A 26,315-nucleotide genomic window follows, 5' to 3' on the forward strand; every position below is an offset into this window, starting at 1 on the left:
TATTTAAGTATTCTTAACTTTACATCATAGTATTTAAGTTTCAGGATGTCAAGGAGAAGAGTAAATATTACTCAAGGACTGTGCATCTTCTACCAGGCAAAGGGTTATTGTGTTTTTGGTTGTACACAGGATGGTTGCACCATGTTAGGTCTAAGTAGAACCTTGTTACTATCTTTATTAGGAATTTAAGAATGTATAAAGGAGATGGGTCTGGGTGCCAAGTTGATAAAGGGTGTACTTGCAATGGTTAATTTTGTGTCAACTTGGTTAGGCCATTGTTCCCAGACATTTGGTCATACATTACTGTTAATGTTTCTGTGAGGGTATTTTGTAGTTGAGATTGACATTTAATCAATGGACTTTGAGTAAAGTGGATTACACCTCCCCCCTATATGTCGATGGGTCTCATCCAATCAATTAAAAACCTTAATAGAAAAAGGCTGACCCCCTTGGAAGAAGAGGGAATTCAGCCATTAAGCCTGCAAACTGCCTTTGTACTTCTACTGCACCTCTTTTCTGGGTCTCCAGGCTGCTGACCTATCCTGTAGATTTTGGGCTTTTCAAGTCTCCACAATCATGTGAACCAATAACTTAAAATCAATCTATTCGTAGATAAGAACATACATACGTATATGTATGTATATGCACACATATATAAGTATACACTCACATATACATAGATTCTGTTCATTTTGTTTCTCTGGAGTACTCTAATGCTGCTCATATACCCAACACCAGGCTTTCTGGTAATCCCTCCCCTTTCTGTCCCCACAGCAAGGAGTTAGACCAGAGGCCTAGCTTTTCCTTAAATCCAAACCCAAATACTATCACCAGTCACATTCCATAACTCCTAAGCATTCTTGTCCTAAGACAGTAAGGCAGTGGCTTACTAATAGAGGTAGTAAAGATGACCCTAAAAATCCCACCCATTTTGAGGCACTTGACTCACAGTGACAACCCTCCACACACACCCCTCCCCACGCCACCCCCCCACCACACACTAAAGGCAAAACAGAAATCTACTGCTGAGCCGTGTCCTTAAATCTCACCCCAAAAGATCAGTACTGTATACAACTTCAGCCTAGAGGATGCATACTAACCCTAACCGTAAAGAGAATAAAATCGAATTTAAAAACGCCCAGTTCGTAACATTTCATGTAACATTTGGACCAAAAAGCCTTGTAAATGTAGTATTTTGAAATGGGATGCTTTCCTGCTCTTGGGGAACAGAGACACCGTCTAGCATATGTATGACCGCACAGTACCAGAGAACCATGCTGATTTTACATATTTGAGTTAAGTAAGAGTGGCAGAGAGCTCCCTACCACAAAATAAAAGCCGTCACGCGGACGAGGCATACCTCTCAGAATGGAACCTAGAACCAGAACTGTGAATTCCAAGGCACATCAGACACATTGGCATTAGAACACGCCCCCTCCCTTGCACCGGACACATTTGCACTGCAGCTGAGTAAGGTCCACAACGCAAAGGATCTCTGTAGCTTCACTGCGTGGCAGAGCCTGAGTCCTGGGCTGTCGGTTTCAGATGAGTGACTACATCATGGACCTGAAAGACAACCATCTGTTTTTCTACTCTCTGCTTCCTGATAGGCAGAGAAGCTGTTCCCATGTTGTAGATGGAAGGAAAGCTAAACCACAGGTTAGGAGCATCAGAATGGCTTTATTATGGACTTAGGGCTGTAGCCACAATGGTGTATGTAATCAGATCATTCCCACGAACGTGTATGGGGCGGATGGAACAAAGGAGAACTTGGGCGGTCACGTGGACAGACACTGATCTATGCCAAGAAATCAGATCATGCAGCTTAAGTACTCAGAGCTGTGCAAAATCAAATCCTCACTTTGCAACAAAGATGTGGGGGGCGGGGAGCGGGTGGAAGAAGAGGTAAGGGCTAAAGGGGGCTCTTACTTGAACGTGGGCAGTTTTGGGGAAGAGAGCCGTGTCCTCCACTGATTCTATCAACGTTGCTGCTGTTTCCCTCCCACCGTCATGGAAGTAAGTTTTTGGGATACAGGTAAGTTCCGGTCAGCTAAGTTCCTACGGAGGCAAGAGGAGTAAGATAAACAAAGGCAGAACTGCCAGGATTCACGTCTTTTATTCCGCCGCCCGCCCCCCTCCGCCCCAAGCGCCAGGGGAGGTGCACGAAGTTCTGTCACAAGCCAAAAGTCAGTTCGCTAAGGGGATTCGTCAGATGCCCTGCCCCGAGGGGGAGACGGTTTCTTGCAGGACGAGGTGAAGGAGGTGGTTCTGCTCAGCACTCAACAGTGGCCACATCTCCACTTGCAGCGACTTGACGGCTTCTGTGTCCTTTTCGTGGGTGGCCATGACCAAGGACTGGAGCAGCAGGAACAGCTCCTCGGGAAGCTGGCCACCGCTCTCCTGCCCGTGGCTGTCGAAGGCCTCCCAGGAGTACTTCTCCAGGGTGTGGGCATGCTCCGGCAGGAGCTTGGCGGGCGGTGGCTGCAGTAGCAGCAGCAGCAACACGCGGGACACCTCGCAGCGGACCAACACGTCCGAGAAGGCTCCCAGCGCGGCGGGAGAGGGCGCGCCGGCCGTAGAGCCGGCGCTCGGAGGGAGCAGCGCGGCGGGCAGGGCCGGGGCCGCGCCGGGGCCCACCTGCTGCCCTGGCGGCGGCGGCGGCGGCGGCGGCGGGAGCGGCGGCGGCGGCGGCGGCTGCACCGGGTGGCTGCCGTGCTCCCGCGCCAGGCGCTGCATGCGCGTGAAGACCGCCAGGGCACCGCTGTAGTCGCGCGCCAGCAGCTGGCAGGAGGCGGCGTCGCCAAGAGACTGCAGCGCGGCCAGCGGCAGCTGCGGGAGCTGCAGCTGCGCGGCGCGCTGGAAGTGGCCGGCGGCGGCGGCCGGCTGGCCCAGGTCGCGCAGGGCGGCGGCCAGCTCGAGGCAGAGGGCGGCGGCGGCGGCCGGCTGGCCCAACTCGAGGTGCAGGCGCACGGCGGCGCCCAGAGCGCTGGCCGCGGCTTGCAGCGGCTCCCCGTAGGCTGCCGGGCAGACGAGTCGCTGGCGCGCGTCGCGCTCCTGCCGCAGGAAGAGGCGGGCGGCCTCGGTCAGCGCCAGCGCCTCCCCAGGCCCGTGGAAGAGCGCCTGCTGGCAGCGCGCCACCGCCAGCTGGCACCAGGCCGCGTAGGGCAGGCACTCCTGGGCACGCAGCTCGCGGCCCAACTGGCCAAACTGCTCGCCCGCCTCCGCCACGTTCGGCTTCCGCAGGAACCGCTTCTTCAGCTTGCTGGACACCTGGCGGTAGCGGGCCAGGAAATCCCCGGCCTCGGACCCGGGGCCCGCACCGCCACCCAGGCCGGCGGCGGACGACGCCATGTTCGCCGCCCTCGCGCTGACGCAGACCGTCGGACGTGGCGGCGCCCGGGCGCGACGTGCCCTGCGTCCCGCCGGCTCGGGCTGGCGGCGCGGCCGCGCGCGCTCGCGGAGCCCGCGCGCGCCGGGGCGCTGGGGGATAGGCAAACGCGCGGGATCGGCGGCCGGAGACCTCGCGGGGCGCCCGTTGTCTACGGAAATCGTGGGTCCTGGGGCGGGGCCTGGCCGGGTGCCCGCCGTTGCCGGGCGACACAGCCTGGTTACCCAGGTTGCTACTTACAGGCGTCTCCTAGCGTCTGTAACCGGAACCCGAGGAAAGCTCAGCTCGCGATCCCGCGTGGCCCTAAAGCCAAGTTTGCACGTGTCATGATGGCCAGCCACCCAGTCCGTCCTCAACCTTCCAAAGCCCCTGCCCCACTAGAGCCCAGGCCGACAGGTCTGTCCACCCCTCCGTCCCGCACCCGGGTTGCCATTGCACGTGTTCACCCCTTGCCGACGCCACGGTCACATGGCCTTTGAGCTCCAGCCCGAGGAACACCATCCTTCCCGGGACCGTCCCGGGCTCTGACGTGCTCAGAGCCAAGGCGGGGAAGGCGGGGGGGGGGGGGCGGGGGGGGCGATCTTCTGTGCCCCGGCCTCACCCCCCTCCCCACCGCAGCCAGCCTCTCCCACCCAGGGCCACCCCCTGCACAGTCCCCGAGAGAAACGGCTCTTCTCTGTCCTCCCCGAGCCGGACCCCTCCCCGCACGGCCGCCACACGCCGCCAGCACCCGCGACCCCCGCCCCGTCCCTTCTCTGTCCTCCCCGAGCCGGGCCCCTCCCCGCACGGCCGCCACACGCCGCCAGCACCCGCGACCCCCGCCCCGTCTCTTCTCTGTCCTCCCCGAGCCGGGCCCCTCCCCGCGCCGCAGCCAGACGCCGCCAGCACCCGCGACCCCCGCCCCGTCCCTTCTCTGTCCTCCCCGAGCCGGGCCCCTCCCCGCACGGCCGCCACACGCCGCCAGCACCCGCGACCCCCGCCCCGTCTCCTCTCTGTCCTCCCCGAGCCGGGCCCCTCCCCGCACGGCCGCCACACGCCGCCAGCACCCGCGACCCCCGCCCCGTCTCCTCTCTGTCCTCCCCGAGCCGGGCCCCTCCCCGCGCCACAGCCAGACGCCGCCAGCACCCGCGACCCCCGCCCCGTCCCTTCTCTGTCCTCCCCGAGCCGGGCCCCTCCCCGCACGGCCGCCACACGCCGCCAGCACCCGCGACCCCCGCCCCGTCTCCTCTCTGTCCTCCCCGAGCCGGGCCCCTCCCCGCACGGCCGCCACACGCCGCCAGCACCCGCGACCCCCGCCCCGTCTCCTCTCTGTCCTCCGCGAGCCGGGCCCCTCCCCGCGCCGCAGCCAGACGCCGCCAGCACCCGCGACCCCCGCCCCGTCCCTCCAGGGAGAGGGACGTCCCCCAACCACGTCCCACACAAAGCGACTGAAGCACACACACGGGGTTCTTTCTTTCGCTCGCTTTTATTGCTTGGACCAAAAGGGGTTCCTTGCCCCACTTTTCTGGACCGTCAAGGACTTTGCCCGAGGCACCAGCCGGGCCGGGGCTGCCCCAGCGGTGAGCAGGCCGGACTGGCCGGCCGGGGCCCGAGACCCCGGCTCACGTTGGGCAGCTACTCCCAGGCCGGGGCCACCTGGGAGATGGTCGTAGCCCCGAAGAAGCCGCTGAGCAGCGCGTTGTTGTGGACGGCCATGTCCACGAGCTCCGGGGTGATGCGCCTCCTGCCGCTGTTCCGGGCCTCGTTGCCTGCCAGCTCCAGGACCGTGGCCGTCAGGTACTGGATGACGGCCGCTAGGAAGACGGGTGCGGACGAGCCCAGGCGCCGCGCGTAGTGGCCCTCCCTCAGCAGGCGCTCCATGTGGCTCACGGAGAACGACAGCTCGGCTCGGGCAGTGCGGGAGCGGGTCCGCCTCTGGCTCCTGGACGACCCTCGACGGCTCCTTTTCCCCGGCATGCTGGGCCTTGACTGCGCTTTCTCCGACGGGTCTAGCTCTGCGGTGCGGTGCGGTGCGGTGCGGTGCGCCAGCTGGGCCCAACGTCTCCAACCAGCCGGTCGTTGGGCCCCTGAGCCGCCGTCTCCTAGCGACCACGGACCGACCCCCTTCATTGGTCCGGGGACACACTTCGTGACACGTAGATCCGGTGAGGTCACTGCTTTCCCATCAGCCCCTGCTGGGAGCCTGGGCCTGCCAAGAAACGGCGCCGGCAGGAGCCTGCTCGCCCTGCCCCCCTGCAACCTCTCCTGGAGGGAATGCTCACTTTCCCGCCCCACGGGGACGTTGTACAGAAAAGAAAAAAAAAAAACAACCAGTCGTGGAGGGTCCGGTGGTACCGAGCAGACGCTCGAGGTGTCGGGCGAGCAACACGACTCTCTAGTTCCAAAACGCAGGAGCCCCCTGCTCACCCGGCCCCCCTGCAACCTCTCTTGGAGGGAATGCTCACTTTCCCGCCCCACGGGGACGTTGTACAGAAAAGGAAAAAAAAAAAAAAAACAGTCGTGGAGGGTCCGGTGGTACCGAGCAGACAGACGCTCGAGGTGTCGGGCGAGCAACACGACTCTCTAGTTCCAAAACGTGGGCACCACCCCAAAAAGAGACCCCTGCACCTGTCAGGCAGTCACTCCCCCCACGGCACCTCCGTCCCTCCCCACCCCACCCCCCTCCCCCACCCCACCCCCCCGTAGCCCCCAGGCGACCACTCATCTGCTTCCGGCCCACAGAGGTTTGCCTCTTCGGGAGACTTACCTAGAGATGGGATCGTAAGACCAATAGGTGGCTTTGGGGGTCGCGCTGCTTTCGCTCAGCACCCATGTTTTCATGAGGGCTCCTCCACGTGGTAGCCTGAATCAGCACTTCGTGTCTTTCGACGGCCGAATAATATCCCCCGGCCATGGATAGACCACGCGTCGTGCATCCCGTCCGTCAGTGGACGGGCCTTGCGGTGCTTTCCACCTTGGGGCGGATGGGCAGGAAGAGCGCTGCGGTGGACGTTCCCGTACACAGGGTTCTGTCGGAGCGCCTGTTCCCAATGCCTTCGGGTATAGATCCAGGAGTGGGATTGCGGGGTCCTTCCTATGGTCATTCTATGTGTACCTTACTGAGGAGCTGCCCAACGGATTCCCACGGCAGCTGTGCCACTTTCCAATCCCAGTAGCACTGGGCGAGGGTCCCAGTTCTTCCACACCCTCGCCCAAACTTGTCATTTCCCACTTGCTTTGTTTCTCTTGTGCCTAGAAGAGCCATCCTACTGGGTGTGAGGTGCTATCTCATGGTGACTTTTTCTTAGAGAGGGAGACGGGGGGGGGGGAGGGGCAGAGGGAGGCGGGAGAGAGAGAGAGAGAGAGGAGAATCTTAAGCAGGCTCCGTGCCCGGTGCAGAGCCCACCGTGGAGCCTGACGTGGGGCTGGATCTCACAACCCTGAGATCATGCATGACCTGAGCCGAGGTCCAGAGTCCAAACGTTCAACCGACTGAGCCACCCAGGCGCCCCTGCGGGTGGTTTTGACCTGCACGTCCCTAACGGCTATAACGATGTTGAGCAGCTTTTCACGTGCCTCTTGGCCATTCGTACATGCGCTTCGGAGGAATGGCTGCTCGAGTCCTTTGCCCCTTGTTTAACTGCCTTGTTCGCCTTGTCTGCTCAAGTCCTTTGCCCACTGTTGAACCGCGCTGTTCACCTCTTCGTTGTTGAGTTCTAAGCATTCTTGATGCATTCTGAAAAATACGCCCTTATCACCTACATGATTTGCAAATGCTTCTCCCATCCTGGGGACGGGGAGGTTGGCCTTTCACTTTCTACACAGGTCCTCCTCCTTTTGTGGCCATGCTTTTGCTACCATATGTAAGGAACTGTTGCGTAACAGAGTCTCTAGGGAGAGTCCTTTGATGCACAAATGTTTTTGGTTTGGATGGGGTGCGGTTTTGTTTTTCTCCTCCTCCTCCATCCCTCCTCCTTCCTCTTCTCCTCCTCCCTTTCTTGTAGCTGTGCTTTTGCTGCCATATTTAAGGAAACACTGCATAGTCAAATCCACCAGGATTTACATCTATGGTTTATTCCAAGGGTTTCATGGTTTCCTTGCTTACATTTAGGTTTGTGATCCAGTTTTGGAGTTCACTTTCAGACACGGTTTCAGACTGGACTCCACATTCTTTCTTTTGTCTGTCGATACTCAGTTTTCCCAGCTCCGTTCCTTGAAGAGATTGCTCATTCCTACATTGAATGGCCTGACCACCCTTGTTCAGTATCAGCTATTCATAAATCTGTGAATTTATTTCTCACTCTAAATTCCAAAACATTGACCTACATGTCTACCGTTATGCCACCATTATGCCGTTTTGGGGATTGCTTGGAAATTGGGAAGTGTGGGTCCTCCAACTTTGTTCTTCTTTTTCCAGATTGTTTTGGCTCTCTGTGTCCCTTGCAGTTCCATATGCATTTAGGATTGGCTTTAACATTTCTGCAAAACAAGTCACTGAGATTTTGATGGGGGTTGTATTGAATCTCTATATTGCCTTGGGGACTATGGCCATCTTAACAATATTAAATGTTCAATTTACTGAAACAGGATGACTTTCCATTTATTTAGGTCCTCTTTAATTTCTTTCAGCAATGTTCTCCTTTCAGCAAATACAACTCTTGCACATCTTTTGTTAAATTTATTCCTCATTGTTTTATTCTTTTTTTTTTTTTTTAAAGATTTTATTTATTTATTTGACAGAGAGAGACACAGTGAGAGAGGGAACACAAGCAGGGGGAGTGGGGGAGGGAGAAGCAGGCTTCCCGCGGAGCAGGGAGCCCGATGCGGGGCTCGATCCCAGGACCCTGGGATCATGACCTGAGCCGAAGGCAGACGCTTAATGACTGAGCCACCCAGGCGCCATTGTTTTATTCTTTTTGATGATACTGTAAAAGAAATTCTTTTCTTTTTTTGGGTAAATTTTTATTTAAATCCCAGTTAGTTAACATACAATGTAACATTAGTTTCAGGTATAGAATTTAGTGATTCAACACCTACATACAACAGCTGGTGCTCATCACAAGTGCCCTCCTTAATTCCCATCACCTATTTAACCCATCCCTCCACCCATTTCCCCTCTGGTAACCATCAGTTTGTTCTTTATAGTTAAGAGTCTGTTTCTTGGGTTTTCTCTCTTTTTTCCACTCTATGTTCATTTGTTTTGCATCTTAAATTCCACATATGAGTGAAATCATATGGTATTTCTTTTTCTCTGACTGACTCATTTCACTTAGCATAGTACTCTCTAGCTCCATCCAGTGTCATTGCAAATGGTAAGATTTTATTCTTTTTTATGGCTTAGTAATATTCCATTGTATTTATATACACCATATCTCCTTAATCCATTCATCAATACATGGACATTTGGGCACTTTCCATAATTTGGCTATTGTAAATAATGTTGCTGTAAATATTGGGGTGCATATATTCCTTCAAGTTAGTCTTTTTGTATTCTTTGGGTAAATACCTAGTAGTGCAATTGCTGGATCATAGGGTAGTTCTATTTTTAACTTTTTGAGGAACCTCCATACTGTTTTCCAGAGTGGCTGCACCAGTTTGCATTCCCATCAACAGGACAAGAGGTTTCTCCTTTCTCCACATCCTCACCAATATCTGATGTTTCCTGTGTTGTTAATTTTAGCTATTCTGACAGGTGTGAAGTGATATCTCATTATAGTTTTGATTTGTATTTCCCTTATGATGAGTGATGCTGAGCATCTTTTCATGTGTTTGTTAGCCATCTGTATGTCTTCTTTGGAAAAATGTCTATTCATGTCTTCTGTCCATTTCTTAACTGGATTATTTGTTTTTTGGGTGTTGAGTTATATAAGATCTTTATATATTTGGGATATTAACCCTTTATAGGCTATATCTTTTGCAAATCTCTTCTCCCATTCTGTAGGTTGCCTCTTAGTTTTGTTAATTGTTTCCTTCACTGTGCAGAAGCTTTTTATTTTGATTAGTCACAATAATTTATTTTTGCTTTTATTTCCCTTGCCTCAGGAGACATATCTGGGAAAAAGTTGCTATGGCTGATGTCAGAGAGTTTACTGCCTGTGCTTTCTTCTAGGATTTTTATGGTTTCAGGTCTCACATTTAGGTCTTTCATCCACTTTGAATTTATTTTTGTGTATGGTGTAAGAAAGTGGTCCAATTTCATTCTTTTGCATGTTGTTGTCCAGTTTTCCCAACACCATTTGTTGAAGAGATTGTCTTTTCCCCATTGGATATTTTTTCCTGCTTTGTCAAAGATTAGTTGACCATATAGTTGTGGGTTTATTTCTGGCTTTTCTATTCAGTTCCATTGATCTATTTGTCTATTTTTGTGCCAGCAGTACAGCTATGTAATTTTTTTTTTAAGATTTTATCTATTTATTTGACAGAGAGAGACACAGTGAGAGAGGGAACACAAGCAGGGGGAGAGGGAGAGGGGGAAGCAGGCTTCCTGCGGAGCAGGGAGCCCGATGCGGGGCTCGATCCCAGGACCCTGGGATCAAGACCTGAGCTGAAGGCATATGCCCAACGACTGAGCCACTCAGGCGCCCCCACAGCTATGTAATTTAACTTGAAGTCTGGAATTGTGATGCCTCCAGCTTTTCTTTTAAAAGGTTGAATTGGCTATTCAGGCTCTTTTGTGGTTCCATACAGATTTTAGTATTGTTTGTTCTAGCTCTGTGAAAAATGCTGTTGGTATTTTGATAGTGATTGCATTAAATGTGTAGGTTGCTTTGGGTAATATATTTTTTATTTTAACAATACCTGTTCTTCCAATCCATGAGCATGGAATGTTTTTCCATTTCTTTGTGTCATCTTCAATTTTTTAATGTTTTATAGTTTTCAGAGTACAGATCTCTTACCTCTTTGGTTAGGTTTTTTCCTAGGCATCTTATGGTTTTTGGCACAATTATAAATGGGATTGATTCCTTGATTTCTCTTTCTGCTGCTTCATTATTGGTGTATAGAAATGCAACAGATTTATGTTGATTTTGTATCTTGTGACTTTACTGAATTTGCATACCAGTTCTAGCAATTTTTGGGTTGAGTATTTTAGGTTGTCTATATAGAGTATCATGTCCTCTGAAAAGAGTGAAAGTTTGACTTATTCCTTGCCAATTTGGATGCCTTTTATTTCTTTTTGTTGTCTGATTGCTGTGGCTAAGTCTTTCAGTACTATGTTAAATAACAATGGTGAGAGTGGACATCCCTGTCTTGTTCCTGACCATAGAGGAAAAGCTCTGTTTTTCCCACTGACGATGATATTTGCTGTGGTTGTTTCATATATGGCCTCTATTATGAGGAGGTATGTTCCTTTTAAACCTACTTAGTTGAGGGTTTTTATCATGAACGGATGTTGTACGTTGTCAAATGCTTTTTCTGCATCTATTGAAAGGATCATATGGTTCTTATCCTTTCTTTTTTTCATGTGGTATATCACATTGATTGGTGAATATTGAACTATTTTTGTAGCCCAGGAATAAATGCCACTTGATCGTGGTGAATGATTCTTCTAATGCATTTAATGCACTCCATTGTTTTAGTATTTTATTGAGAGTTTTTGCATCATGTTCATCTGGGATATTGATCGATGGTTCTCTTTTTTAGCAGAGTCTTATCTGGTTTTGGTGTCAGGGTAATGCTGGCCTCATAGAATGAATTTGGAAGTTTCCCTTCCATTTCTATTTTTTGGAATAGTTGGAGAAGAATAGGTATTAACTCCTCTTTGGTAGAATTCCCCTGTGTAGCCATCTGGTCCTGGACTTTTCTTTGGGATATTTCTTATTACTGATTCAATTTCTTTGGTGGTTATGAGTCTGTTCAAGTTTTTCTATTTCTTCCTGTTTCAGTTTTGCTAGTTAATATGTTTCTAGGAATTTATCCATTTCTTCCAAATTGTCCAATTTGTTGGCATGTAATTTTTCATAATACTCTCATAATTGTTTGCATTCTTGTGGTTTTGGGTTACTTTTTCTCATCTCTCATTTGTGATTTTATTTATTTGGGTCCTTTCTCTTTTCTTTTTGATAATTCTGGCTAGGGGATTATCAATTTCATTAATTTTTTCAAAGAGCCAGCTCCTGGCTTCATTGATTTTTTTCTATTGCTTTTTTAGTTTCTGTATCATTTATTTCTGCTCTAATCTTTATTATTTCCCATCTACTGGCTTTAGGCTTGGTTTGTTGTTCTTTTTCTAGCTCCTTTAGGTATATGGTTAGGTTGTTTATCTCAAAAATTTCTTGCTTCTTAAGGTAGACCTGTATTGCTATATACTTCCCTCCAAGGACCACTTTTGCTGCATCCCAAAGATTTTGGCCATTGTGTTTTCATTATCATTTATTTCCATGTATTTTTAAATTTCTTCTTTTATTTTCTGGTTGACCTATTCATTTCTTTCTTTTTTTTTTTAAAGATTTTATTTATTAATTTGAGAGAGAGAATGAGATAGAGAGTATGAGAGGGGGGAGGGTCAGAGGGAGAAGCAGACTCCCCGCTGAGCAGGGAGCCCGATGCGGGACTCGATCCCGGGACTCCAGGATCATGACCTGAGCCGAAGGCAGTCGCCTAACCAACTGAGCCACCCAGGCGCCCTGACCTATTCATTTCTTAGTAGCATATTGTTTAACCTGCATGAATTTGTGGTTTTATCCAAATTTTTTCTTGTGGGTGACTTCAAATTTCATAGTGTTGTGGTCAGAAAATATGCTTGGTATGATCTCAGGTCTTTTTGTATTCATTGATGCCTTTATGAATATGTGATCTATTCTGAAGAATGTCCCATGTGCACTTGAAAAGAATACATATTTTGCTGCTTTAGGATGGAATGTTCCTAATATATCTGTTAAGTTCATCTGGTCCAGTGTGTCATTCAAAGCTATTTTTTCCTTATTGATTTTCTGCTTAGATGATCTGTCCATTGCTGTAAGTGGGATGTTAAAGCCCCCTATTATTGTTGTATTATTATCAGTGTGTTCCTTTAGGTTTGTTATTGTTTTATATATTTGGGTGCTTCCAAGTTGGGTGTATAAATATTTACAATTGTTAGATCTTCTTGTTGGATTGTCCCCTTTATTATGATGTAGTGCCCTTCTTTGTCTCTTGTTATAGTCTTTGGTTTAAAGTGCGGTTTGTCTGATATAAGTACTGCCACTCTGGCTTTCTTTTGACCTCCATTTGCATGATAAATATTTCTCCACCCCCCTCACTTTCAATCTGCAGATGTCTCTCAGTCTAAAATGAGTCTCTTGTTGGCAGCATATAGATGGGTCTTGTTTTTTTTAATCCATTCTGACACCCTATGTCTTTTGATTGAAGCATTTAGTCTATGTCTTTTGATTGTAGCATTTAGTCCACAGGTCTTCTAGGGGAGGGTCTCAAGGCAAACTTGACCAAGAAGGGCAGTAGCAGCAGAGCACAGGGGAGTGGGACCTGGTGTAAGCAGGTTAGGCAGCCAGTGTTGGCACTGTGCTGTTTACTAAAAGTGGTTCTGTGCTTATGCTGAGGGGTGAGGGAAGGCAATGGCACCAGCCAGCTTTGTCCCCAGAAAGGGGTCTCTGTACCCACTGCTCTCAGGGATGCACTCCAAGAAGAGTGAATAATCCCCACCACCACCCACCATGTGAACCAGGTGTTTTTCAGATTGCTGTTTCCATACTGTCTGCCTCTGGGTTGTTTGCCTGCCTTTTCTCCAGAAACATCACTTTGCCCTTTAGGCTCTAGCCCAGCCTAGCCTGCTGACTTAAATCTCCAGGCTTTGGGGACATGGTGTGGGCAGGGGCCTGCACTGGTCTTCTAGGGGAGGGTCTCACCATGCTGGGACTGAGCAGGTTTGACTGAGAAGGGTAGTTGTGCCAGAATGTAGGAGTGTGGGACCTGGAGCAAGCAGGCTAGGCAACCAGTGCTGGGGCCAAGCTGCCCTCTGCAGGTGGCTCTGCGTTTATGCTGAGGGGTGGGGGAGGGAAATGGCATCAGCTGGCTCCTTTGTCCCCAGAAATGTGTCTCAATGAATGCTACCTCTCAGGGACAAGGGACACTCTCCAAGAAGAGCAAATATTCCCCCCACCCCACCGTGTGCCCCAGGCATTCCTCAGATTGCTATTTCAATGCCATCTGCCCCTGGGTTGTTTGCCTGCCTTCTCTCCAGGAGTAGGGTAGTGCCCTCAAACTTCTATCCCAGCCAAGCCCACCAACCTTTAAAACTCAAGTCTTTAAATCCTGCTGGTTGGAAGAACTCACAAAAATCAGCCCCTCTACTTTTCCTAGCCAATGGCTTTGGGGGAAGTGTTCTGCTTGTGTGCTCCTCTCTCTCGCCTTTCCCCACAACCACAGCTCCCTTTCCTTTGCAGCTCCTGTGATCCATTTCTCCTCCAAATCACATCTCCACACTCTCTTTCTTTGATGTAGTGTCTTCTCTCCTTTTAATTGTGGAGTTTATTCTCTCAGTCTTCAGGTTAATTTCTGGGGCATTTAGAATGATTTGATATCTAGTTGTGTTTGAGGGATGAGAGAAGCCTAAGGTCCTCTTGCTATGCTGCCATCTTAGCTCTCCCCTGCATTTCTAATAATAAATATCCTCAGCTGGATGGGTCTCCTCCTCCTCCTGTCTACCTCACAATAGCATACAATGAGCCTCACCATAGAGTATTTCAGCTGGGTTCTTTTTGGAGATCCTTTATTGTCAGTATCCTTAGATATTTTTCTGAGTTGGTCAAATGGCTCACAGAAGAACCTTTCAGCTGCGAGAATTTTTGAGTCTGAGGTGGAGAAGGATGGGGATTTACGGCTTTCAGGATGCATATCTCTAATTATCTCTTCTGTTTTTAAGATGAGATTCCAGCCCTTGGCTCCCAGTCCAGAGTCCTCTGCATTTCAGGGACTAACACTCCAGACTTCTGTCAGGGCAAGGAAGGGCCAGATCCTCAGTTTAGTCAGGTATCAAATGCAGGAGGGGGTTTGGAAATTCTTAAACAATTTTTAAGCAAACCTCATTATTTTGGTGCCTACTACCCACCTCCACTTCCAGAGTCACATATTTCAGCCTTTGAAGATTCTTGTGGGGTGGGGTGGAAAAGGGGGTAATAAATGAGGTTGGTTTTTGGCTTCTCCCACTAAGGGTTTAAGATTCTTTGTGACCTTTCTGGGTCTGCTAAGTCAGTTACTATTCATCCATCTGCTTTTCAGCATTCAAAATTTAGTTGTTGTCTCCTTTCCTGCCCTTCCAATCATTTTAAATATCATTTTATAGTAGTTTCACTGGGGTTTTGGGACATGGTGAAGTAACATGTGTAAGTATGTGTTCTACCTTAACTATACATCATGGCAGGCATAGGTATCTGCCTACTTGGCTCATTCATCCTATCACCTTTGTTATCAAGCCACTCTCCCTAAAACACTCCAGACTCCTTGTCTTATCAAGCTCTCTGATCCATCCTCTGACCTCTCTCTCTGATCCATTCGCCCTTTCAGCTTTCAGCTCCTGCACCACCTACTCAAACCAACTTCCTATCTATAAACCCTCAGGTTGTGCTTGAATGCTCTGCCAATATGTGTACATTTCATGACCTGTCTACTCTCCCTTACCCCTAGCATTTCCACATATTTTTCCAAGTCTGACTCTCATTGCTTTTCTCCTTCCCTCTAAGTAGAATGCTGATTTCTATCAAACACAGACTCGCCTTGTTCCCTCTTATTTGCTCAAATAACATTGATGACAAAAATAAACCACTACTGAGTATTTTTGTGTGCTGTTCACTGTGGTACACACTTTATGCACCAGACCTCATTTCATTCTTCATCACAGCTTTAGCAGGTAGATGACATTTATAAGCCTTATTTTGCAGATGAAGAAACAGAGGCTCAAGGAACAAAAGTGACTTCTCCAAATTCACCAGGCTAGTCAGAGGCAAAGATGGAATTCAAGCCCAGTTTGGTCCAAGTCCATGCTCTTTCTATAACACTACATTGACTCAGTCAAGGCATCAGAGAGGGATCTAGAAAGCAGAAGGTAAGAGGATACTGAGTACCTGAATTGGAGGGAGTGGCCCATCATTAATGGGACAAAAGATAGACCACAGAGAAAGGTAGGGCTAGAAGAGAAAAACCTTCACTGACTTCATAGGTTCACATAGCACTGACCCTGTGATCTTTACTTATGCACAGGATAAATTACCATATTTATCTACCCATAAAAAGTAGGTTAGAACACCACTATGAAACTATATGATACACACCAACATGGTTTAAGACGATTTTCACAATTGTAAAAGATGCCTGATTATTTTTTCCAGAAAGGAAGCTTGGATTCCATTAATCAAGCTAAGACTTCATACTCTGAGTGGTCCAAAAGTACTCTTAGCAAGATGGAGGACAAAAGCCAGGCCCACTGCTTAAAGCCAAGGAGTAGGATAAACTACCCACAAACCCTACCAACCCCTGAATGTAGATCTGACAACAACAGAAAAGAACAAAAAAAGAACTACAACCATATCTGCCAGGGTCTTTGGCTCTGGTGAGTTGTAGGCCTAAGGAGGCAAGGACACCGACATGGCCTGATTTCACAACTAAGCCACCAGATGGCTGTGTGAGTGGATCTCCAATATGCCCAAGAGCTTCCTGGGGCAGTGATATGAATATGTCCTATGAAATGGTTTTGATCCTAACAACTGACATATTTTGCAAGAGTGTGGAAAGAAGGAAAAATGCTAAATGGATTGATTTCTTTCTATCATCAAGTTTCTACCTTTGGAACAAGTAAAATTAGAGAATGTGAAAAACACTTTGTTTTTTAAAAAAGTAGGGGGTTTGGTGGATATTTATAAACTGCAAAACATGTAAATATTCTCATGGTTCTCTTAAGATTTTATTGGAAGGAACTTAAGAGTACAGATGATTACTATCTATGAATGGTCAGCTAGACTGTAAATATTGTTGGAATAAGGACAAGGGGGAAGGCATTGACATTTATTTTGGAATATGGCATATTAATTAAAAGCACTGTCTCTGTGGCCAGATTTTCCAAAATTCTAATCCAAACTCTGACACTTATTTAGCCATGTGACCTTGGCTAAACCACTTAATCTCTCATTACCTCTATTTCTTCATTTATAAAACAGGGGTAGGGTTGCTGTGGGGATTAAAAGCAGTTATAACAGTGTCTGGCACATGGAAAGCGCCATGAAAGTTAGCTATTGTTATTGGTTATCATTATGTGCTGCAAACATCTTATTTAATAATCACAAATTTGCTAGAAAAGCCTGTGGGGTAGGTATTTTCCTTATTTTGCTCATATGAGAAAACTTAAGCTATGAGGTCAAACAAAATTACAGAGTGACAGAACCTTTAGATGTTGCCCTGTCCAAGGCCTCCATTTTAAAATGAAGAAGAAACTCTAGCTCAAAATAGGGCCTAGAGCTTAGCAACAAGGCTCTTCCCTTCAGTGGTTCTCAAACTTTGGCAGGCACCATAATCCCCTGGAGGGCTTGCTAAAACACAAACTTCTGGCTTCCACCCCCACAGTTTCTGATTTAGTAGGTCTGGTGTGGGGCCTGAGAATTATCATTTCTAACAAGTGCTCAAATGATGCTGCGGCTGCCGGTCTACTTTGGGAACCTGCACAACACACCACAGTTCATACATCTTTTTTCCTTTTCATCACAGACTACACAGGTTGTGATTCACAAGCACTTGGACAGAAATGAGAACTGCTGATGAACACTAAAGAAAAAGACATTGCTAGCAGGAAGAAGGTAGGGAGACCAATAGTCCTGGTTTATGTGGGACTTCCCCAGTTTTAACACTAAGTTCTGCAGCCCAGGAAACCCCTCAGTCCTGAACACACTTGAATGGTTTGTCACTCTAGATGAAGGTAGACAAAATTCAGTGCTGGTTAACTGCCAAACACAAAAGGACATCTTATAGAGAACATGGTAATATCTGGTAAATTTGTTTGAAAAGGATTCATTATTTTATTCTTATTCCAACAAATTTGTATTATGAAAAGACTATGTTAGGTGTTGTGCTCCTGACCCTACTGATCCCATCCCACCTTAGCAAAAGGTAAAAGTAACTCTACAACACTGAGCTTGGTAGACATAGACCCATGCTTACATATTCAGGGACACCAGAAAGAGATGTAAAAAAAGAAACATTTTACAAAGAAAGTTTTCAATGCACCATGATCAGCACTCAAATAATTCCCTTCCCTCTTTCTTCCTCTGAAGGGAGTACATTATAGAAAAGTATGGATTGAAAATTTAGTAAAGCAAAGGTGAAATAATTAATGAATCAAGGTCCCAGGAGAAACAGAAGGTAAAGGAAGTCCTTCAGTGAGGGAGAAGATTGATCTGTATCCTTATCTCTCCAGGACCCTGAATATGTCCATTGCTTATTATAAATCAATGCTGACCACAGTTAAAATGTAATTTTCAAGGCTAAGTTAAGCAAAATTTCAAAAAGGATAAATATCCTGAGGAAGACTAATGGTGACAATTTTAGGAGTACCTAACAACAGGGAGAATAGATTGCATGTTAAAATGTTACTTCTGTTCTGATTGCTAATGGGTATGTTCTTTAAGACCTAGGCTTAATTATCAATCCTTTGACCCAAGGACAACAAATTTCATGAAGACCCCTAAAGATTCCTAAATAGTACAAATAAAATGCAGAAATATTTTGAGAACATATTTTAGAGCACTGGATGAGTCAATAAGATAATGCATAAACTACTAAACGTGAACTAGGGACTCTTTGTTTTGTGTTTGAGTTTGTTTTATGACTTCTATCCCCACTAATGATCCCTTTTTTTTCCTCTTCTGCACATCCTAGCCTGGATTCTCTTTCATCATTCTACAGTGGTCAATGCAGTTATTGTACAGCTTCACTTTCAATGAAAGCTAGGGGAAAATAACCCTCATACCCATCTCTCTGTCTCTCCATCCATATATAAAGGGAGCCACTAAAAAATAAAAGAAACAAGGTATTATACTTAACCCAGGCAAATCTTAGCAATTAACATGTATAATATTTTAAGAAAAGAAAAACAAAAGATCAGCAGAAATGGAGGAAACAGACTGCATCCTAAATTCCATCAAAAGCAAACATGCAAGGTTGGGTAGTAATTTCCAGTTCTTTGGAGCCACATCATCTGTCATGATGAGTTCACTGAACAGTCTTACAGACTAACCCTCTGTACTCTCTTGTGGTGTATGTGTATATATATGAATTATCATATGGAACCTCAGAAGTCTCTAAAAACTTTCTGCAATTATCCCTCACACAATTATTGAACTGATGGATTTGTTCCACAGGAGCTATTGTGGCTTCCTAGTTTAATTCTTCAAGAGATGTCTTGGATGGAGATAACCCTTCTTGTAAGATAAAACAATGTTTATATTCAGTTACTACCTTATCACTGAGCTTGTGCTATCAAGCAATTTCTACAATATCTGTAGTTTTAGGACACTGTCGATATAAATCTATGGTTTCAGCTAAACTCTTTAATCCACGGGTCTATGTAAAAGACTGTCTTAAGGTATCCTCCAGCCCATTGGTTCTTAAAGAGTGGTCTGAAAACACCTGGAGGGATTCTTGAGCCCCTTTCAGTGGGCCTGTGGGTTAAATAATATTTTTTATAATGACACTAAGATATTTACCTTTTTCATTCTTTTTATCTCATAAATGTACAGAGGGCTTTTCCAAAGGCTATATGGCATGTGATGATGCCATCTTTCTGATACTGAGGGATGTGTGATTTTGTGTTCTTGAATTTTAAACATTTCTCAGTTTTAATATCTATTACAGTTAGTATCAATAGATATAACCCACATCCAAGAACACTTTGGGGTCCTCAATGACTTTTAAGAGTGTTAAGGTGTCCTAAGACCAAACATTTTGCAAACTGCTGCTTTACAAAGACTTTGTTCCTAAAATGCATTTCTTTCTAACTGATCTAGTTGCAACTTCTGTTTTGTGTGGTGAGATAAAGAGACAATTTGAAGTAGGTTTTAAAACAATATTATTTTGCTGATATGAAATTCTGGTAGCCAGGGTGCCAGGTGTGTTCATAATCTTAATGCTGTCAATTTTAAGCCTGAAGCCCCAAGAGACGAGCAGTGTTTAATACATCATCCCTTGTTAAATAGCAGCCACAGAGTTGGCGGTAGCCAGTAAACGATTCCCTGCCATGTAGGACACGCCAGTTGTCTATAAATAGGACCTGTGAATGGGCAAAAAGAGAAAAAAAACACCATCAGAACAAAAGCAGACCAAAGAATTCTAAATCAGAAGAGACCACTTAAAAGCTTTAGGTTGTTCTCTAGTTAAAATTCAATGAGGTATCTTTCTTTTTGAGATTAAACAAACCTTTGGAAATTAGGATGTGCATAGCCCTGTAGTAGGCTGGGTGGAAGTTACAAAAGCAACAGTAGGTAATTAGGCCCTGTACTTGAGAAGCTTATGTTTCTTGAGTAATTATTCTCTTATCAAAGCAAATCAGATAACTGGCTTCATTTTCTTTTCTGTTTAATTTTAAATATATACTTTCTCAAGAAGTTAAACTATTTCATTATGTTTTATGCTAAGCTGAAGACATTACTCAGAGGATAGATCAAGAGCAAAAAAAAAAAAAAAAAGAAATCACATAGCTGGAAGGACACTTAGGGATTATCTAGTTCAACCCCCTCATTATACATATAGAGCCACTGAGTCACTGATGCCTACATATGGTGTGGGACCTGCTTCCAGGTCATTCAGTGAGCGGCAGGACCAGAGCCAATACCCAGGATTCTTTTCATTTTTACCTTTGCAAGACTGTGACTCACATATTAAAGAAGTACCCATTATTCATTGCTTCAGTATAACAAGCTTACTTGACATCTTTAGAACTTGGCACCCACCCTGCCAGGCTTTAGTTTGACCCAAAACTCATTCTCAGGTCTCCTCAACTCTACTGTCAGAGTCCGGTGTGCTGTATACCAACGATGGACAACATCATAAGGTACAGTATTGATGACAGCTCTGTCATAGTTGTTGTATCTAAGATGAAATCATGAGAAGAAAAGATATCCTCAAACACATGTTAAAGACACCTATTGCTTATTGAGCAATTTTATTTAAGGCTTTGTCTATATTCATTACTTGTCCTAGAGATAAGGTGAGAATAAGTCAATGCTCTCTTGGGAATATAGGATTGCAGAGAGGAGCCCTGCTGCCTGTTGACCATATTTTTTTTTCCTTTGGAGAATCTGGGGGTAGGAGATAGAAGTAAGTTCTAGCTGGTTTCTTCCATCTTAGGATATGATGTTTATCTAAAGTACATTCTCTTGGCCAAATTTTACAGAAGCACTGGGGAAAGATCTGAGCTTTCTATTCACTAAGCTGAGGGGGGCAAGAGAGGTTATACTAACAAGGCTTTCTTTTTAGCAGAATGACTTAGAACTTCTCAGGTGTTTCTCTTTGTGGGGAAAAGCCAAGCTATAGACCTACTGGGCAGATTACTCAGTGATCTTCACTCATTCATTCAACTCTAACATTTACATGAGCAGCTGCTATGTGCTAGGTGGTGTCAGGTGTTAAAGATACAGTGATGAACATAGCAGACACGATCCCAGCCTTTGGGATCTATTTACATTCTATTAAGAAAGACAAATGATGGACAAGTAATAAATACATATCTAGTTACAGATGTTATAAAGAAAAAATAATGTACTGTGATAAAAAGTGACTGGGTAGTCTATTTCAGATGGAGTATGTTGAGTGAGGACTTTTTTGAAGAAGTGACATTTGAGCTGTTACCTATATGATAAGAAACCAACAATGTGATAAGCTGAGAGGAGTGTTCCAGGCAAAGGGAAGAGCAAGAACAAAGCATTAGGATGGAAAGGAGTTTTATTATGTTTGCAGAACAGCAAGAAGGCCATGTGGCTGGAGCTGAGTAAGCAAGGGGGATAATGGTAAGGAATAATGTGGAGGAGGTAGCCATGGGCCAGATCATGTATAGCCTTATAGGCCATGGTAAAGATTTTGGGTTTTATTCTGAGTACTATGGGAAGTCACTGAAAAGCCTTTGCTAAAGGCTTTCTTTTTTTCTTAAAGGATTTCTTTTTTACTTAAGGTAAATTAATCTTTTACTGAAGTATAGTACGTATATGGAAAAGTACACAAATCTTAAGCTTGATGTATTTTCATGATGTGAACACATCCATATCACTAGCATCCAGGCCAATAAATAGATCATTACGCACACCCCAGAACACTCCCTTGTACCCCTTTTCCATCTTGTCTTTCCCCTAACCCAAGGATAACTACCATCATGACTTCTGTCACCAAAGATTAGTTTTGCTTGTAGTCTTTTGTGTCTGGATTCTTTCATTTAATATTATATTTAGGAGATTCATCATTGTTGTTATATAGTAGTAGATCATTTATCCTTCATGCTGTATAGAATTTTATTGTGTGACTCTACCACAATTTATTCATCCATTCTACTGTTGATAGATATTTGAGTAGTTTCCAGTTTGGGACTAATACAAATAATCTTGGTGGTTCTGGTCCATGATGGCAACATAGAAATCTCCCAAACTCACCTCCCCCCATGCACATACCAAATCTACAGCTACAACTGGGACAATTCCCTCTGAAAGAAATCCAGAAACTAGCTGAGTGACTCCTACACATTGGGTAAATAAAAAAAAACCCACATCAAAATGGGTAGAAAATGCTGAAACACAATTTTATCATAAACCCATCCCTGGTGCAGCAACCAGAAGGAAGTTCACAACTCCAAGCTTCTCCTTGAGGAGTGAAGAGTTTGGACTCAACATTTAGTGCCCAAACTTTTAAGATGTCTGCATGAGGGATGGGCCCCCGAAACACCTAGCTTTGAAAGACAATGAGGCTTGCATCCATGAGACCCACCAGGTTATAGAACACAAAGAAACAGTTCTTTTTTTTTCTTTTGGTAAGTAGTTTATTGTAAGATAATTTATAAACATCTTGCGGTCTTTAGTAGTTTAAACAATGGACCAACAATTTCTTCCGACAAGGACAGCAGTAAGCTAAAAATAAAACCAGCTGGCTGAATTTTCCTTCTTTATATCTTGTCTGAGGATGAAACTTGGTTTTCATTAATCCAGAGCTGCTGCACCGGAAATGACTTCAATCAACTCTTTCGTGATGACAACCTGGTGGGTGCGATTGAATGTCAAGGTCAGTTTGTCAATCATCTTGGAAGCGTTCTTGCTAGCGTTGTCCATGGCCGTCATCCTGGCACTTTGCTCACTCATGGTGGATTCCTTTAGAGAACAGTAGATGATGTTGGCCAAATTGTATTCTTGGTAATTCTGCAGCACGTCAGCATAATATCATCATAGGTACTCATGCTCTCAGCACTTGCAACGGTTTCAAGGGAAAATATGGGCTTTTCTTCTGTCTTGTAGGAGATGACAGACCTGAACTGATTAAAGATGATTAGACCCTTCATCAAATTCATGTCCAGAATTTAGTAGTTCAAGGGCAATGACGGACGCATCCCCAAAAGTAGGAGGTTTTCTTCCCACTTCTTTGAAGGACACCAGAAACTGGTCAGAGTGAGTCCTATGAAGTATACCCCTGATTTTATCACCAATTCCAACAAGCATGACTTCTTTCTCAGCTGCTGTGAGCGTGGCCACCTCACTTTTCATCTGTTTAGCAACCGAGGAATGAATAGCACCAGAGAGCCCTCGATCTGAGGACACACCAATAAGGAGGTGTTTCTTCTTGTGTTCAGGCACCTTAATATCAGCTTTTTCATACAGAGCCAAAGATCCTATCCCATATACTCGAGCTGGTTTCAGCTCCCTCTCAGCTCGGGCATATTTTGCTGCTGCTACCATTTTCACAGACTTGGTGATTTTCTGGATGTTTTTGATTGATTTTAGTCGCCTGGTAATATCTTTTAAATTTGCCATATTTCGAACTTGGCCCAGCGACGCCTGCCCAAGAGAACATGGTGGTACCAGCCCGGCTCGAAACAGTTCTTAATGGGCTTATGAAGACTCACTGTGGAAAACTCAGGTCTAGTACAGAGACAGCAGACAGAAACACCCATATCCTAGTCTTTCTCTAGAAAAAACCTATTTGCATACATTAAAAGCTGCTTCTTGAAGGTCAGGCTTCTATTTTGGCACACATCTAGGGACAGACTGCAATCCTCCCCAGAGATGAAGAAAGCCAGTGGGCACCATCTGCACATTCTCCCTCTGGCCCACTCAGGTCATTGGTGTATTCCTGGAATGAACTTGTATACATGCCTACCACTCTGGCTTTTGTGGCTGCTGTCCAGGGGATCACCTGGCTTGATCACCCCTTGATCACCTGGCTCTGGCAGCCAGTGGGGCTTTAGTTCCAGATTCCATAGGACAGTAACAAACAAAGAAATGCTTCTTAATTGGCTATCTACCCAAGGCTCAGTGCAAAGGGAGCACACAGAAATGCCCAGCTCCCAGTCTTTCCTGGAAAGAAGTCTGCTTGCATACTTTAAAAGCTGTTAACCAAGGGTCTGGCTTCCAATCAGCCTCCATCTAGGTGCTGACTAAGATCCTCCCCTTTGGGAGACTGACAGGTCTTGACACACCTTCAACTACTGGAAGCCGCTAAAACCACAGAAAGTGGCTTAGAAAAATCACAAAGGTTTGAGTGACAGCCAAGAGCTAAGGCTGAGCTGAATGATAAGGTTCATCTCTTACACAAGACCACTCTATCAAGACTGGGAGAGGTGGCTGTTGTATCTAATATGCAGAAACCAACACAGAGGGAAAGAAAAATGAAGAAACAGAAGAATATGTTCTAAACAAAACAACAAGATAAAACCCCAGAAATAGACCCTAATAAAATGGAGATAAGTGATTTATCTGATAAAGAGTTTAAAATAATGGTCAAAAGATGCTTACCAAGGTCAGGAGACCAATGCATGACAAAGTGAGAATTTCAACAATGAGATAGAAAATATTAAAAAGTACCAAACAGAAATCAAAGCTGAAAAAGTAACTAAGTTGAAAAAGTTAACAGAGCAGACTAGATAAAGTGGAAGAAAATATCAGCAAACTCAAAGACAGAAAGGAAGAATTCATTCAATCAGAGAAGCAAAAAGAAAAAATAATGAAAAAGAGTGAAGATAGCTTAAGAGAATTATAAGACTCCATCAAGCAGACTAATATTATAGGGGTCCCAGGAGAAGAGAGAGAGAAAGGGGTCAGAAAGCTTATTTGAAAAAATAACAGAAAACCACCCAACTTAGAGAAAGAGACAGCTACATCCAGGGAGCCCATGGGATCTCCAAAAGAGGAATCCAAAGAGACCTACACTAAGACACAATATAATTAAACTCTCAAAAGTTAAAGAAAAGGAGATTATTTTATTTTATTTTATTTATTTTATTTTAATTTAATTTTATGTTAGTCACCATACAATACGTTATTAGTTTTTAATGTAGTGATCCACGATTCACTGTTTTCATATAACACCCAGTGCTCCATGCAGTACATGTCCTCCTTAATACTCATCACCGGGCTAACCCATCCCCCCACCCCCTCCCCTCTAGAACCCTCAGTTTGTTTCTCAGAGTCCATAGTCTCTCATGGTTCGTCTCCCCCTCCGATTCCCCCCCTTCATTTTTCCCTTTCTTCTCCTAATGTCCTCCATGCTATTCCTTATGTTCCACAAATAAGTGAAACCATATGATAATTGACTTTCTCTGCTTGACTTATTTCACTTAGCATAATCTCCTCCAGTCTCATCCATGTTGATGTAAAAGTTGGGTATTCATCCTTTCTGATGGCTGAGTAATATTCCATTGTATATATGGACCACATCTTTTTTTTTTTTTTAAGATTTTATTTATTTGACAGAGAGAGACACAGTGAGAGGGGGAACACAAGCAGGGGGAGTGGGAGAGGGAGAAGCAGGCTTCCCGTGGAGCAGGGAGCCCGATGCGGGGCTCGATCCCAGGACCTGGGATCATGACCTGAGCCGAAGGCAGATGCCCAACGGCTGAGCCACCTAGGTGCCCCAGACCACATCTTCTTTATCCATTCATCTGTTGAAGGGAATCTTGGCTCTTTCCACAGTTTGGCTATTGTGGACATTGCTGCTATGAACATTGGGGTGCATGTGGCCCTTCTTTTCACTACATCTGTGTCTTTGGGGTAAATACCCAGGAGTACAATTACTGGGTCATAGGTAGCTCTATTTTTAACTTTTTGAGGAACCTCTGCACTGTTTTCCAAAGTGGCTGTACCCAACTTGCATTCTCACCAACAGTGTAAGAGGGTTTCCCTTTCTCCACATCCTCACCAACACCTGTTGCTTCCTGGATGACTGGTATGAAGTGATAGCTCATTGGGGTTTTGATTTGTATTTCCCTGATGAGTGATGTTGAGCATCTTTTTATGTCTCTGTTGGTCATCTATATATCTTCTTTGGAAAAATGTCTATTCCTGTCTTCTGCCCATTTTTTAAACCAGATTATTTGTTTCTTGACACCCTATGCCTTTTGATTGGAGTGCTTAGTCCATTTACATTCAAAGTAATTACTGATAGCTATGTGTTTATTGCCATTTTATTACTTGTTTTGTCATTGTTTCTGGAGAATTTCTCTGATCCTTTCTTTGTCATTTTTGGTCTCTCCTTTCCACTCAAAGAGTCCACTTTAATATTTCTTGCAGTGCTCGTTTAGTGGTCACTAACTCCTTTAGTTTTTGTTTGTCTGGGAAACTATCTCTCCTATTCTGAATGATAGCCTTGCTAGAAAGAATATTCTTGGCTACAGATTTTTCCCATTCAGCACATTGACTATATCATGCCACTCATTTCTGGCTTGCCAAGTTTCTGGAGAGGTCTACAGCTAACCTTATGGGTCTTCCCTTGTGAATTAAGGACT

The 26,315-nt window shown here is 45.5% G+C and overlaps 4 protein-coding genes and 1 long non-coding RNA gene across 8 annotated transcripts in view; all 5 read right to left on the reverse strand.

The window, feature by feature from the left end:
• Window positions 1-1,660: 1,660 nt before the first annotated feature.
• On the reverse strand, window positions 1,661-3,798 carry LOC135361982 (uncharacterized). Its single transcript, XR_010406291.1, has 2 exons — window positions 3,629-3,798; window positions 1,661-2,058 (listed from the first exon to the last, which is right to left on the reverse strand). It is a non-coding gene; the product is annotated as an uncharacterized LOC135361982 (long non-coding RNA).
• Window positions 2,101-3,563, reverse strand: LOC135361980 (40-kDa huntingtin-associated protein). The gene has a single exon (XM_064574793.1). The coding sequence runs from the start codon at window positions 3,349-3,351 to the stop codon at window positions 2,209-2,211; it is 1,143 nt and encodes a 380-aa protein (XP_064430863.1). The 5' UTR covers window positions 3,352-3,563; the 3' UTR covers window positions 2,101-2,208.
• A 1,042-nt stretch (window positions 3,799-4,840) lies between the features above and the next one.
• On the reverse strand, window positions 4,841-19,247 carry LOC135361981 (histone H2A-Bbd type 2/3-like). 2 transcript variants are annotated; one of them, XM_064574795.1, is made up of 2 exons: window positions 6,135-19,247; window positions 4,841-5,576 (listed from the first exon to the last, which is right to left on the reverse strand). In XM_064574795.1, exons 1-2 carry the CDS (start codon window positions 6,206-6,208, stop codon window positions 5,003-5,005), a joined length of 648 nt encoding a protein of 215 aa, XP_064430865.1. In that variant the 5' UTR covers window positions 6,209-19,247; the 3' UTR covers window positions 4,841-5,002. The 2 variants fall into 2 exon arrangements, with proteins under 2 accessions (XP_064430865.1, XP_064430864.1); XM_064574794.1 differs by having other exon boundaries at window positions 4,841-5,648.
• Window positions 19,248-19,395: 148 nt separating this feature from the next.
• The window catches only part of TMLHE (trimethyllysine hydroxylase, epsilon), a 114,749-nt gene continuing 107,829 nt past the window's right edge, over window positions 19,396-26,315 (reverse strand). For 2 of the 3 annotated variants that reach the window (XM_045884793.3, XM_045884785.3), the window contains 2 exons: window positions 20,293-20,431; window positions 19,396-19,613 (listed from right to left, as the gene is read on the reverse strand). In XM_045884793.3, the coding sequence (XP_045740749.1) occupies window positions 19,482-19,613; window positions 20,293-20,431 (271 nt within the window). In that variant the 3' untranslated portion in view covers window positions 19,396-19,481. Of the gene's footprint in view, window positions 19,614-20,265; window positions 20,432-26,315 lie in introns of all 3 variants that reach the window. The other variant, XM_054509750.2, reaches the window with a different exon arrangement.
• On the reverse strand, window positions 22,356-24,925 carry LOC123851190 (ATP synthase subunit gamma, mitochondrial-like). The gene is given in 3 exon segments (XM_045884805.3): window positions 22,356-22,754; window positions 22,757-22,865; window positions 22,867-24,925. Coding segments are annotated over 3 exon segments (822 nt in total). The 5' UTR covers window positions 23,347-24,925; the 3' UTR covers window positions 22,356-22,521.

Source organism: Mirounga angustirostris, unplaced genomic scaffold (genome assembly GCF_029215605.1).
Source record: "Mirounga angustirostris isolate CCGP_5_RB_7025 unplaced genomic scaffold, mMirAng1.0.hap1 SCAF_11, whole genome shotgun sequence".
Classification (NCBI taxonomy): domain Eukaryota; kingdom Metazoa; phylum Chordata; class Mammalia; order Carnivora; family Phocidae; genus Mirounga; species Mirounga angustirostris.